General features: G+C 37.7%; 1 protein-coding gene across 2 annotated transcripts in view; it reads left to right on the forward strand.

Moving 5' to 3' along the window:
• The window catches only part of septin12 (septin 12), a 66686-nt gene that overhangs the window by 28813 nt on the left and 23412 nt on the right, over positions 1-14461 (forward strand). Inside the window, exon 1 of one of the 2 annotated variants that reach the window (XM_072369779.1) lies at positions 12861-12948. The exons of the other annotated variant lie outside the window; for it this stretch is intronic. Coding sequence (XP_072225880.1) covers positions 12912-12948 — 37 coding nt within the window. The 5' untranslated portion in view covers positions 12861-12911. Of the gene's footprint in view, positions 1-12860; positions 12949-14461 lie in introns of those variants that run through there. 2 annotated transcript variants of the gene reach the window in all.

Raw genomic sequence — 14461 nt, forward strand, 5'->3', positions numbered from 1 at the left:
CAGCTTTAATATCTGTTACTCAGAAACCAGTGATGTTTCTTATCTTGCTAATCTTAGCTGCCTTATTACCTTGAGTATTTCTCATTGAAACAGATCTGTAACATTGAAACATATGGAGCGTAATAGAACTCTAGACTCTTATAGTAGCCTAACTGGTATTTTATCATCAAACATCGTACATCTCACTAGAGCCTCTGGCAGTAAAACTTCAGGCATTCAGAACTCTTCATTTACCACATTCAGAGGTGGTCTGGGACTATGGGGGTCTTAGTCTTCTAATCTGAATGACACATTGAAAGATTACCTATTGACCTGATGTGACTCCATGCAAGAGTCAGAGTTTCCACCAAGATGTTTTTTTTCCTCTTTTGGTTTTTGGAAAAGAGAAGGAAATGAAACATTCAGTAAAAAAGCAGCTTCCAAAACTGTATCATTTACAGAAACCCCCCAGCTCCTCTTTGATGTTAATTTCTGCAGTGACAGTCAACAAAGCAGCTGTAATAACAGCTGTCCTATTGGTCTTGGAAGTATTGAAAGTCAATTATGTTTCTACTCCTAAAAATAGGTGTTTTAATGTAGCAAAGCTGCACCAAACATGGAGCATCACAGTGAGGGGCTGATGTATTGTTGTGTTGTCACAAGGGGCACTCAGCCCACTGATATATTACAGGCAGTAAAGTTTATTTTCAGCAGACATTTGCAGGCTTTTCTCTGGAGACCAGTGCATATGAAAACAACAGTGTTTAAAAGCTTCAGTCTGTTAGTCTTCGGCAAGCTGATGCATGCCGACACTGAGCTCTGTATGATCTGAAATCAGTTATTTGATATATCGTTGTGTATCAAATATATTATAATATTTAATACATTTAATGATTATTGAGCTTCTCAGAATGCTTGTGGAGAAAAAAAGCCATAGTGGCCTAAATGTGGCCATAGGTCCCTGAATGTATATGTAATTTTCAGACCTTGCACTGACAATCAGATCTGATCACTCAGGCTACATTCAGAAGTGTTCATTTCTATAACTGTAAATGAAAATGTGTCCTGGGCTTTGTTGAAGACCATCTACTCACCTAACGGGAGCAGGATATTTTCCTGGTTTCCATGACCTTCTGTAAAAAGCAGGGTCCAAACTCACAAAAATCCTCCTGCTTGTCTTTTTGTGTTGAGTTCTGCAGAGAAGAGGAACAAAGATAAACCGGACTAATAGACTAATTTTATGGAGTAAATGTCAGGATATCTTTCGCTGCTGCTTTCATATTGATTCAATTCAGCTGTTATTAATTTGCACATACATTACAATTTGCACACGCTTTTAAACTTGGTACATGTCACATTTTTCCCAAAATTGTATTTGCAACTGTGCTTATTGTCAGTAAATAAGATTCTCAGTATTACCAGCAGTTATTCAGTGCCAAAGTTCATGGTGACCACAGAAGGCTGACAGGTATAGAAAACACATGCAACAACTTGATCATTGTGACAACATGTGTCTCTCTGAAACTCTATAGTGTAACCAGAATCACTTCTCACATCATTTGTCTCATGTTGCTTACATTGGAGCACTTAGTTTGGAAATGGCTTCGTTTTTAAAGCTCTTTATGTTTTAAAAGTGCACTGACAACACTAGGAGACAGCTGTGTATATGTCCTGTTTAAGATAAATATTTCACCCAGCCACATGGAACTGCATGACATCATTCACCATAAGGAAAATGCTAGATTCATTGAGTATCATGCAAACTCTTTTCTTCAAGTTTTGAAGTTTTGTAACAAATTTAAATCAAACAGACACAATGAAATGATTTTAGTGCCTTCACTGAGCAAAAATACAAACAAATTTTGAATTTGATGCCAGCCGCACACTCAAAAAGTTATGGATTGTTTACTATTGTGTTACATCACCCTACCTCTTAATCATCATCCAAAGTTTTTGTTTGGGAACTTAGAACACCAATTGTTTTGTTTATACAGTGCTAATTCAAAAGTAATCTGAGGGCACTTTAAAGATACAGTTCATTTTTATAGATTTAAAAGTTCAATTGTTTTTTTAATCCAATTAAATAAAATCCATACCAATTCAAATCCGTCCAATTTATATAATGCCAATTGATAAAAAACTGACTGGCCAAGGAGACCAAAAGATAACATGAATCTTCTCTTTGATTCAGTCCCCTGTTCTGAGCCTGCATGAGGCGACAGTGGAGACGAAAATTCCCTTTTAACAGTAAAAACCTCCAATAGAACCAGACTCGGAAGGGGCAGCCATCTGCTTCAACCTGTTAAGGGTTTAGAAGACATGAAAGAGGGGTTCAACAAGCACTACAAACACCAGGCATAACATCATAACACCAGTCTATACTTGCAAAACACACGATTATAGATGTTCAACCATCCCTGGTCATTATTTTATGATTATCCTCCTCACAATTCACTACACATTTTCAAAGGGAGACTGATCTGGACAGCAGGCAGGCCATGCTTTTGTCCAAACTCACTGAATCCTCATACAGTGTTTTAGCTTTAGATGAAACAGTGGTTAAAACATTTACGTTGGCCTTCATTTCATTGCAGTCACTGTGAACCCAAGACAACAAAATGTTCCACAAAAGGTTATGACATAGAAAAAAAAGTTATTTCAACAAATGATTGTGTCCATGATTTGATTTGTTAATGTCACGGTTCGGAGAGGTAGGACCCAGATGCAGTTCTTTTTGTTCACAAAAAGGGTTTATTCCACAAGCAGGGAGCAAAAGACAAGAACAAAAGGTGCGGCAGGGCCGGATCAAAATACTTAACTATGACAAAAAAAAAAACAAGACTGTGAAATACAAAACAAGACTATGAATAAACAAAGAAACAGGACTCTGAGGTATAACCAGACTTATCTCTGTGGCGAAGCATGGAGGGATAGTGAGGTAAGGATTCTGCAGTGACTGAACGGAAACCAGGAAGCTAAATACTGTGGAGGGAGTGATCAGTGAATGAGGTGCAGCTGTGAACAATTAGCCAGGTGACATGAGTGAACTGAGGTGGCAGGGGAAAAACATGACTAGAACATAACTGAAACCATGATTAAACATAAACTGTGACCGATAAAACATAGACTGTGACAGTAAAAGCAGTATTCCTGACTAGATAAGAGCAAAGATGTACTTGGGGATCACCAGGAATGTGAACAAAAGTACACTATATTGCCAAAAGTATACTTGCATCTGCCTTTACATGCATATCAATTTAAGTGACATCACATTATTAATCCATAGGGTTTAATATGACGTTGGCCCACCCCATGCAGCTCTAACAGTTTAATTTTTTTTATTTTTGACCATTCTTCCAGAAGCGCATTTGTGAGGTCAGACACTGATGTTGGACAGAATGCCTGGCTCTGATGCTCTAATTGATCTCAAAGGTCTTCTATCAGGTAGAGGTCAGGACTATGTGCAGGAAAGTCAAGTTCTTCCAGACCAAACTCGCTCAACCATGTCTTTATGGACCTTGCTTTGTGCACTGGTGCGCAGTCATGTTGGAACAGGAAGGAGCCATCCCCAAAATGTTTCTACAAAGTTGGGAGCATGAAATTGTCCAAAATCTCTTGGTATGCTGAAGCATTCAGAGTTCCTTTCACTGGAACTAAGGGGCCAAGCCCAGCTCCTGAAAAGCAACCCCACACCATAATCCCCCCCTCCACCAAACTTTACGCTTGGCACAATGCAGTCAGACAAGTACCGTTCCCCTGGCAACCGCCAAATCTAGACTTCTCCATCAAATTTCACGACTGGACTTGTTGCACAGAACTTATTGAAAACTTATTGAAAACTTATTGAAATGGGAAGTGTTTGGGAATTTTTTGTCAAGCACTACAATGCTATTTAGAATTTTCCCACTGTTGGACTATTAAAGGCTACATTTACAAACACCACAAACTTTTCTGCGCAAAAAAGAAGACTTAACTTTGGCCAGGTGGAGCATCAACCTCTCTGGGCTCTGTGGCATGTGAGATAGACCATCAAATAGTGGAAATTAGTACACTGGTCAGACCAATCAGAATTCCAGATTTTTTTTTTTTTTTGAAGAAGTGGACATTGTGTGCTCTGGACTAAAGATGGAAAGGACCATCCAGACTCTTATCAGCAACAAGTCCAAAAGCCAGACTCTGTGATAGCATTGTATCTGTGCTCTTTGTCAGAGCTCATTTACACTCACACAGAGGAGTAGGCTGAGATTCCATGCATTTTTTCAGCAAAACAATGCAAAACCACATTCGGCACATTTTTCAAAGACATGGGTCTGAGAGTGTGGCTACTTGACTGACCTGCCTGCAGTCCTGAGTTGTCCTCGAAAAAGAATATGCATTTATTTTTTTTAATTTTCATTTTCCATACCATCCCAACATCCATTTTCTATACCCGCTTAATCCGTTGGTCAGGTTTGGAGCCTATCCCAGCGGTCATCGAGCGAGAGGCGGGGTACACCGTGGACAGGCGCCAGTCCATCATAGGGCCACACAGAGACAAATGAGACAAACAACCACACACGCTCACACAATTTTAGAGTCACCAATTAACCTAACATGCATGTTTTTGGACAGTGGGAGGAGGAAGCCGGAGTACCCAGACAGAACATGCAAACTCCACACCTGGAACCTAGAACCCTCTCACTGTGAGGTGACGGTGCTAACCACCACACCACCGTGCAACCCCCCACCCCAACATTCTATTGGAATTAAATGTGAATTAAATATTTTCCCCAAGTTATCATGCTTGGAGATAAAAAATTTAAAAAAATGCTCAGAAAGAGTCTTTGGTGGATGCTTCTTTTATACCCAATCATGATAGCGTCACTTTTCACCTAGTACTCTGCTAATTGTAAAATCTTCCAGAAGGGTGTTGTATTTTTGCATCTCTACCAATTTTTTTCTGTGTGTAACTGCATCAAATTGTACTTTAATTTTTTTGCTGAAAATTATTTTACTTGGTACATGTGTCAGTTTAAATAAAGGTAAAAACAGTATTATATTGCATAAATTTCCATACAGCCTTGTTAAAAATGTATAGTAGTAATCTCAAAAATTAGATACAGACTGACAAGGTTGTATGTCAACTTGTCAACCAGTTTTCTGTGTGCCTCTCTAGCAGCATGTCAGACTATGGAAGTGAATCGTAACCATAATTCAAATTAAAATGCATTTGCAGAAATGCTTTTTCATTTTAAGAATGTGGCTGCATTATTTGACTCATAAATTAAATTTATGAGAATACTCGATTAAGAATGAAACCATTCCCCTGTTGGGACTCGGGAGTTATTTTAATAATCATGGATCACTATACTGTATCCCTTATGACATCACAGTGAGTTGTTTATAGTGATCTACGTCAGGGATACGTGAGTCCTGCCCATGTCGAATCATGGGCAGGACTTTGCGGGCAGACCATGAAAACGAAAAAGCAATAATGTGCAGTCTTGAAGAAGAAAATGCAAATGCAAATGGAATGATTGATTACTAATTTTATTTATGAGTCCAATAATGCAGCCACATTCTTAAAATGAAAAAGTATTTCTGCAAATGCATTTCAATTTTCAAATTTGACATTTCAAATTGAATTTTGGTATCTTTTTGCTGGGGCATATTTTGAAAATTAAATGTCAAATGTCTATTACTTTTTCATTTTAATTAAGTGAAAGATTGAGCACTCTTGAAGAAGAAAATTAAAATGCAAATAGGATGATTGATCGCTAATTTAATTTATGAGTCAAATAATGCAGCCACATTCTTAAAATGAAAAAGCATTTCTACAAATGCATTTTAATTTTAATTATGGTTACGATTCACTTCCATGGTCACACACCCCCTCCTGTTCACGAGAAAATACCTAAGATAACTCATTAACATATGGATATTGTGTATGTGTGGTGTTGTATGTGTGTTTGTTGGTCAGTAGTGAGATGCAGCTGCACTGACATAAACCTCTTTATCAGCAGAGTCACAGGATGTGCCTGTATGCAATATGTTCCTTTCCTCCACATCCACAACTCCCTGACCTTCACAATTGTTCCGTTGTTAACAGTTTTTCTGCCAGTGTAGGAATTCTTTCTCTTTTTCAGCCTTTCATCTTGTCACCACAACAGACAAAAACTCTTAAGACATCAAACAAATAATAGACACAAGGCAGATTTACAATAAATTTATATAAAGGAAAAGATAAAAAAAAAAAAAAAAAAGACCTCGCACAGAGAAGTCGTTCAAGACAGTGGTCTACCATCAAGAGCAATTTAGAGTTAAGTGTCTTTGACATTTGTGAGTACATTGGTATGGAAGGCCCTGGGATCGAACCAGGCCCCCAGCCAATTATTTTCAACCGAAACGTCTACCTGAGGCACAGTCACACCAATATATGTTAACACATGCATATGTATCAACAAACATCCAAGTCTAGATATGAGTGATGTAACAGTTGTAAAGTTTCACTTTAGCCCAGTTGAAATTTTAATATTGTCTATCTTGTTGGTAGCATATGAAGCATATATCAAGTTTCCTCTACTAGAATATGTTAGTGCACAACTAGTGAAGTATGGAGTCACAGCAGTAGTCCTATGCCAAATATGCAGAAACCCTTTCCATTAGCTACAGTGTACGTGCTTTACCCTGCAGGGGGCTTGGGTTGCTACTTGCCATTTTGGTGGATCAAAATCACAAGTGTATAATGCTCTCATTTACATATCTAACAAATTCAGTAGAGTATAATCACTGTGAAGCTAATGTCTTTGTACTGTAGCAAAAAACAAAAACCCACGCAGGTACATATTTAGCATGCAAACTCCATGCCAGAAGGTGCACCTGTGGTATCTACCTTCATGCAATCTATTTGGGTTTTTATCTGGTACTATTAATCAAGCAGTTATTCATGTTGTTTTGCAAAGTTTAATCTTGCATATTTGTCAAGATTTTGAAGACTTGTTTTTTGAGCAAAGGTTTCTTCTTGTACTCTGTCCAAAGAAGTTGTCTTCTTGCAGTGTTCTCACTGTCTGATCAGCCACTGAATCTATTTGAAGAGGAAAATTATGTAGTATCGCATTTCTGTTAGGGGCAAGAGCACATGGACCTTTAGGATTAGGAATTCAGCTGAAGGTTGATTCAGTCAACAGGATGACGTTCAGGTGTGAGCGCTTGCTCTGTTCATTTTAAGCACAAGGACCTACCGAAATCTGAGCTTCACAATATTTGTGAAAGTGCACAAACAAAAGAGAATGGTGCCAGATGTTCATGCTTATCAGAAAGGAAAATAATACAAACCCATCTCTAAAGAGTTTGGATTCACAGGCAGACTGTGTACAGATGGAGGAAATTCAACACAATTGTTACTCTCTCCAGGAGTGTCAACCAACAAAGAGCTGAAGGAGCGTTATCAGTGGGCAAGGTACCAAAGGAACCATGGGTAACTTCTTAGCTTCCTCTCTCCCACATTAGCTAATGTGAGAAAACATAACTGCCTACTTTTTTATGAACCAATGAAATCTCAAAAATCTTTTATTTAAATAAAACATGTGTTTGAAGAAAAGGAAAACTATGGGTTCCAACATAAGCTGAATATCAATCTTAACAAGCTCTTAAGTAAAGCTTAAAAGTATAAACCCTTTGATAAAAAATGTTATAGTTTGGAAGCTTGCCTTTTGTTTCAAAGAGAAAGAAACAGGTGGCTGTAAGAAAAAGCATTGGTCTGGCAGCACCTGGGATACAATCGCAGACAAATGTGCACATTACAGAATTATCATATAGATATTTTGCATAGATATTACATTTGGGTCACTCACTCTCTCCTACACACAACAACAAGCAGCTGCACACACACAAACACAATGAAAACAGTTGTATGGCTGGTTCAAAGCCGAGGAAACTCTGGGTCTTCCACCAAATGTGTTTCCTGATCTGAACACATAATTCACGTTTTGTTTTCCTGTCACGGCTCAATCAGTTACTACTTATTTTACTACTCTAATCTGTATTGAAGGTAAAGCTTTTGAGCGATCAAGATCTGAAGGAACAATATATGGGAGCCATAAGTTATATTAGGTCTTAATGGGATTTGGTTGTCTGTAAGTGTGTATGTTAGTTTGATAGAATTTATCAAGTGGTTGGACAACATATTGCAATCTGTAGAAAACAACAGTTTACGTGGAATAGTAAGTGGATATTGTTGGCTTTTTGACTCATTATTCAACATTAAACCTTCCATCCACCCTTTTTCTATACTCACTTATTCCAACTGTCAGCTCGCAGGGGGGACTGGAGCCTTTCCCGGCTGTCACTGGGCCAGAGGCAGGGTACACCCTGAGAAGGTCGCCAATGAGACACAACCATGCATGCTCACACTCACTTCTATGGGCAATTCAGAGTCTCCAATTAACCTAACATGCATGTTTTTAAATGTTGGGAGAAAGCCTGGAGAGAACCCACGCATACATGGGGAGAACATGCAAACTCCACACAGAAAGGCCCCAGCTGGTATTCGAACCAGGAACTCTCTTGCTGTGTGGTGACGGTGCTAACTATCATACCTCTGTGCAGCCCGACATTAAACCAATTAGAATATGTCATTGTTTAGAAGAGACAGGGAGGGCTGGTGTCAGCTGGCTGTGGAGGTATAGGCAGAAACAGATTAGCATATTTATCGATGAATGAGAAAAAAGTGCTTGCATCAGATCCCAAGTCATTTCAAAGGCAGGAGAGACTTTTCCATAGCAAAATCTAAAAAAATATGCAATGTGGATGTACATGGATGACGTTATAGATTATTTGGAAGTGGGGCTTTAAATTAAAAAGGACAGGTGTCTCACTGTAGTTCACATGTGAATAAAGGGAAAGAATTTACACCTGCTATTTGTTCCCAGAGCCTCACTGAACTGGGAAAAAAGGGGAAATTATATTCGCTGCTCCAGTTGCCTTGTATCTTTGGAATGATATAAGTGCCTTGACAAAGGAATAAATCTGTAAAAGAATAGGCAAATATATGAAGAAATATATACAAAAACAACAATTACATTTGGAAATATATAGACAAATTAATAAAAGAATAAAAACAATTCAAAATGTAAAGATAGAAGATAAACAAAAATATTCATAAAATTTCTATTTTCTTCTTAATTTCTCTCTCTCTCTCTCTCTATATATATATATATATATATATATATGTATATATATTGTTTTGAAATAAAACATATTTCTTTTATGCAAGTGTCTCTATTTTTAATTTTTGTTATTCTAAATGAATTTTTTTTAAGAATATAATCTCTTTATTTCAATTCAATTCAATTTTATTTATATAGCGCCAAATTACAACAATTGTCATCTCAAGGCACTTAAATAATATAGTCCAATTCAAGCCAATTGGAATTCAATTAATTGTAATCATAATCCAATTCATTCATATAGAGCCAATTCAAAAAATAATATCCTAGCTAAGGAAACCAACAGATTGCACCGAAACTTGTCTTCAGTCCAATCTCCCGTCCTGAGCCTGAGGCGACTGTGGAAAGGAACGACTCCCTTTTAACAGGAAGAAACCTCTGGCAGAACCAGACTCAGGAAGGGTGGCCATCCGCCTCGACCAGCTGGGGTTTGAGAAGACAGAAAAGAGGGAAAAGAGGGGGGAAAAACACCATAACACCATTCAAAGGATATCTGTTGGAACAGGGAAACATACGTTAATAACCACAATAGTGTCACGTGTACATAAAATCAATTTTGAAATTAAACAGGGGGAAAAAGAGAGCAAAGTGAGGAAAGGTGTGACAGATGAGGTCCCCCAGCAGTCTAAGCCTATAGCAGCTTAACTATGGGATGTTTCAGGATTACCTGAGCCATCCCTAACTAAAAGCTTTATCAAAAAGAAAAGTTTCTAATTTTAAAAGTGGAAAGGGTGTCTGCTTCCCATACATTTACTGGCAGCTTATCCCACAAGATAGGGGCCTGATAACTGAAGGCTCTACCTCCCATTCTACTTTTAGAAACTCTGGGAACAACAAGTAAACCTGCAGTTTGGGAGCGAAGTGCTCTGTTAGGAAAATACCTTACAATGAGATCTTTAAGATATGATGGAGCTCGGTCATTAAGAGCTTTATATGTGAGGAGAAGAATCTTAAATTCTATTCTGAATTTAACAGGGAGCCAATGAAGAGAAGCTAAAACTGGAGAAACATGATCTCTGCTGTTAGTTCTCATCAGAACTCTGGCTGCAGCATTTTGGATCAGCTGGAGGCTTTTCAGAGAATGTGTGGGACAGCCCAATAATAAGGAATTACAGTAGTCCAATCTTGAAGTAACAAATGCATGAACTAGTTTCTCTGCATCACCCTGAGACAGGATGTTCCTGATTTTAGCAATATTACGAAGGTGAAAGAAGGCAGTCCTAGAAACCAGTTTTATATGTGCGTCAAATGATAAATTATGGTCAAAAATAACTCCAAGATTCCTCACTGTAGAACTAGAAGCCAAGGAAATACCATCTAGAGTAACTATATAACTAGACAATTTCTCCCTGAAGCACTCAGGTCCAAAGAGAACAACTTCACTTTTGTCTGAATTTAAAAGCAGACAGTTCTGAGTCATCCAGGTCTTTATGTCTTTAAGACATGCTTGTAGTCTGACCAACCTATTGGTTTCATCTGGTTTCATAGATAAGTACAGCTGAGTATCATCAGCATAACAATGGAAATGTATGCCATGCTGTCTAATAATGTTACCTAATGGAAGCATGTATAAAGTAAAAAGAAATGGTCCAAGCACAGAACCCTGAGGAACTCCATGACTTACTCCAATGTGTGAAGAAGATTCTTCATTTACAAGAACAAACTGGAATCTATGAGATAAATATGACTTAAACCAGCCTAGTGCAGTTCCTTTAATCCCAATAACATCATATTTAATTCCCTTGATTTATTCTGATTCTTTTACACTCGGCTTTTTCAAACTTTTTAAACATCTTGCTCTGTTGTTATATCCAGATAGTCATTGCTTTTTCTTCTAGGTCTTCTTCTCATCCAATCAGGTTTGAGCCACAGTAGAGCTCCTCTGAGCCAATGAGATTTGATTGTTATTTTCTAACTGTAAATCCAAATCTGTTTCAGGAACATTCAAGGCAGGAAATAAATATCAATCTTTCAGAATCTTCTCTCATATTACATCTACATGGCCAAAATTAAGTTGGTTAAATTCCTTCTGTTGCTTTTTTATGGCCCTTTAGCTTCAAAATTTAATTTAAAGAAGCTGATTGAATTATTTCAAACTACTTTCTGCACCTCAGCAGTAAAGTATTTAAGATATAAATGTCTGAATAAATATTTTTTACCTTTATGTATTTTATGCAACATTTTATTTATGTGTCTCATGTCTGTGTCTGCTGTGTCATCCTGTGCTGCTGCCATTTTGGCCAGGACTTTCTTGCAAAATACATTTTTGATGTCAATTTTTCTTGGAGGAAGGAATGTCATGAAAAGGATTTATTATTTTAGCATTTGTAGATCAATCTGAATCTTGATCAGGTCAAAGGTTTTAACGTTAGAAAATACACTAATATTCATCACCATAGACCCAAGTACGCCAACAAACAGTTTCTCATGTGTGTCCAATGTAATTCTGGAAACTGACACTATGAGAGGATGGAACTGGTTTGATACAGTGATGATGATGATGTGTGTTCTCTCTCGGCTCTCCACTCACCCCCTACAGTCCCAGCAGATGTCCACCCACTCTTGAGTCCGGTTTTGTTTAGATTTCTTCCCGTCAAAGGGGAGTTTTTCCTTCGTGCTGTTGCTCAAGGATAAAAAAGTTGGTAAGCTTTAGTAAAATCTAAATAAAAGCAGAGTGCCATGTTTTGCCGTGGAATTCGGTTTTTATTATAAAAGTATTCATTTGTGCACAAAAAAATATTGATCACATCTTGTTTTGCGCATTCACACTTTATCAAAAGTCATTTATTACTTGTGTGTGCTCTGTACCAACACATGCCAATCGCAAATATTACCCTTGAATGAATGAAGAGTTTTGGGTTTATATTTGTTCATGGAGTTCTTCATTTTTGGAGGAGTTGCATAAGGCCTTTAGTGGCTCCAGGGGGAGCTGTTTGGAGTCTGATGAACTGCAGGGTCTGATTTCACACAAGGCTGAGTTGGTGGATGGGCTTTAAAGTGTAAAATGTCTTATCAGTATTTCAGTCTGGGTAAAACACATCGGGGGAAGTTACATTTTTTTCTCCTCTATTTGCTTCCAGTCCGTTTTTTTTTTTCACTGTTACCAGATCCATTCTCTAAACTGTATTTCATGTTGTTCATATATGCAGAGAGCGAAGGTCTATCCTCCAGCTGCCACAGGGTGAGAGGCAAAAATCTAATGCAATATAATTGACTGAAATGTAAAACATATTAAAATGTTTCCTTTTATCTATAAAGTGTTACATATAGCTTGTAGTGACAAACCCACAAACAACTAATCATTCAGGCGAGTGAAAGAGGGCCCCTAGCACTCTGACAGTGGAACTAAGTGGGTTGTGCCAAAAATAGCCCTGAATAGATAGATAGATAGGTTTTAATGTAATTGTAAAAAAGAACTTTTGAAAATTGAGGCTTTTCTTTGTTTATTATTTTTCAAACTGAATCTTAGTTTCGCAGCTTTTCTTCTTACATGTAACTTTTGCTGGTAACAAAATGCTACAAGCTTCATTGAAATTATGTTTGTACCGTCATCTAACGGTGTTAAGCCACTGTTCAGCTTAGAGAGTTGTAAGATCTAACCAAACAGTTTCCTCCTTAGCCCAGGAAATGCATCACCCTCTGACACACGCACACGCTCTGTTACACACACAATGCCACGCCTCTCCACACACACAGGCAGTGACATGACATCCTGCCCAGTTGTAAATGTGTCTTACTGCAGACAGCTGTGTCTCCACATCAGGTAAAGAGCAGATCTCTCCTTCCTGTTTTCAGCCCCTTTTAAAATGTTTTTATTTAGGCCATGGTCATCTGTCTTTCATGAGCACAATTCTTTCCACGTGCCGCGCTGCATTGTTATTGTGTATGTGTTTGTTTCATGACTGGCGCTTAAGATCTGAAAACTAGTTTGCATGTGATGAGTTGACTCTTTTAGTTCAGGAACAGTATACTGATAGAATTTTTCACAACTCGTATGATAAAGATTATTATTCACTTAATAACACTGGTTCAACTGCAGTATTGTGCTAATTATCTTGTTATGGATGTTACATTATCTGTCTTTTTAAGGGGAGGTATTTACAAAGAATTGAATCTCTGACATTAACTGAGCAAATTGCTGCAATCATAGCATTTAATTTGTGTCAATCCTGTCTAAAAGGGAGTGTGTTGTGAAAACTTGTGAATCCTACATTGCGCAAACGCTTCTGCTGATGTAAGAAACGCGTACATGTACTGGTTAAACTTTAGAAATTTAAAAGGAAAAAAATGTTGCAACAGATCCTGAATCACTTTAGCAAATTCTAACTCATTTTGAACATAGATCAGCTCCACATACACACTCACAAATAAAAAAATCAAAGCAGAGCAATTAAATACCTGTCTGCTTCAAAGGTGGAAGGGTCTTTGAGCAGGACACTACTGGGGCCTTTTACATTGCATGCTGATGCACAGTTTTTTTTTTAACGTTTTCCATTGTAGGCAGTACCATTTAACTTCAGTACAGCTTCAGATGGGTTGACAAGGGAGCATAGTCATAACTAAACAGTGACATGACAACACTGCAGAATACTGATTCTTAAACTTTTCATTTTTAACTTCAGATTTTTACCTTGGCCCAGTCAATCTAAAGAGACGACCAGGATACACTTCACTGTGTGTTGTACTTTTGTAACTATGCATGTGAGAAATAAAAAATCAGATTCTCTCTGATTCACTGACTGATCAGAGAGACTCCTCACCTGTGGAAGTAACAAGAGTAGTAGCACTAATGTCCAGTGTACAATAATACACTTGAAGGTATAGGTATAGGACATGTATTTTCCATTTGTATGCATGGATTACATTTCCATGTGCATTCATTCTTAATTAATGAATGTGTAGGACAACAGTGCAGATTTGCACAGATGTCATGATCTCTCTATAAAGATGTGCTTCTGAATTCAGAGCTGCTAACACCAAATTGTTGAACTATTCAGATTCAAATCTGATCTTTTCTGGCTATACCTTAAATACCCATTTGTATTCGTCATTTTGTTCATTGAACACTTTCCATGCTGATTTGTTGCACAACCTCACAGTTTCACATTTTCCATGCTGTGGCCTAATATCAGGTTAAAAATGTCAACTTTATGGAAAATATGTCGTAGAACCATAACTGGCATCTTTAAAAAGTCATCTAATTATTCTATATACAGCCTATGATTGATGCCATAGTCACCCTTAACCTGAATGTAATCAGATAAGATGTAGCAGAT

This window comes from Leuresthes tenuis, unplaced genomic scaffold (assembly GCF_036924035.1).
Source record: "Leuresthes tenuis unplaced genomic scaffold, fLeuTen1.0.hap1 SCAF_17, whole genome shotgun sequence".
In the NCBI taxonomy this organism is placed as follows: Eukaryota; Metazoa; Chordata; class Actinopteri; order Atheriniformes; family Atherinopsidae; genus Leuresthes; species Leuresthes tenuis.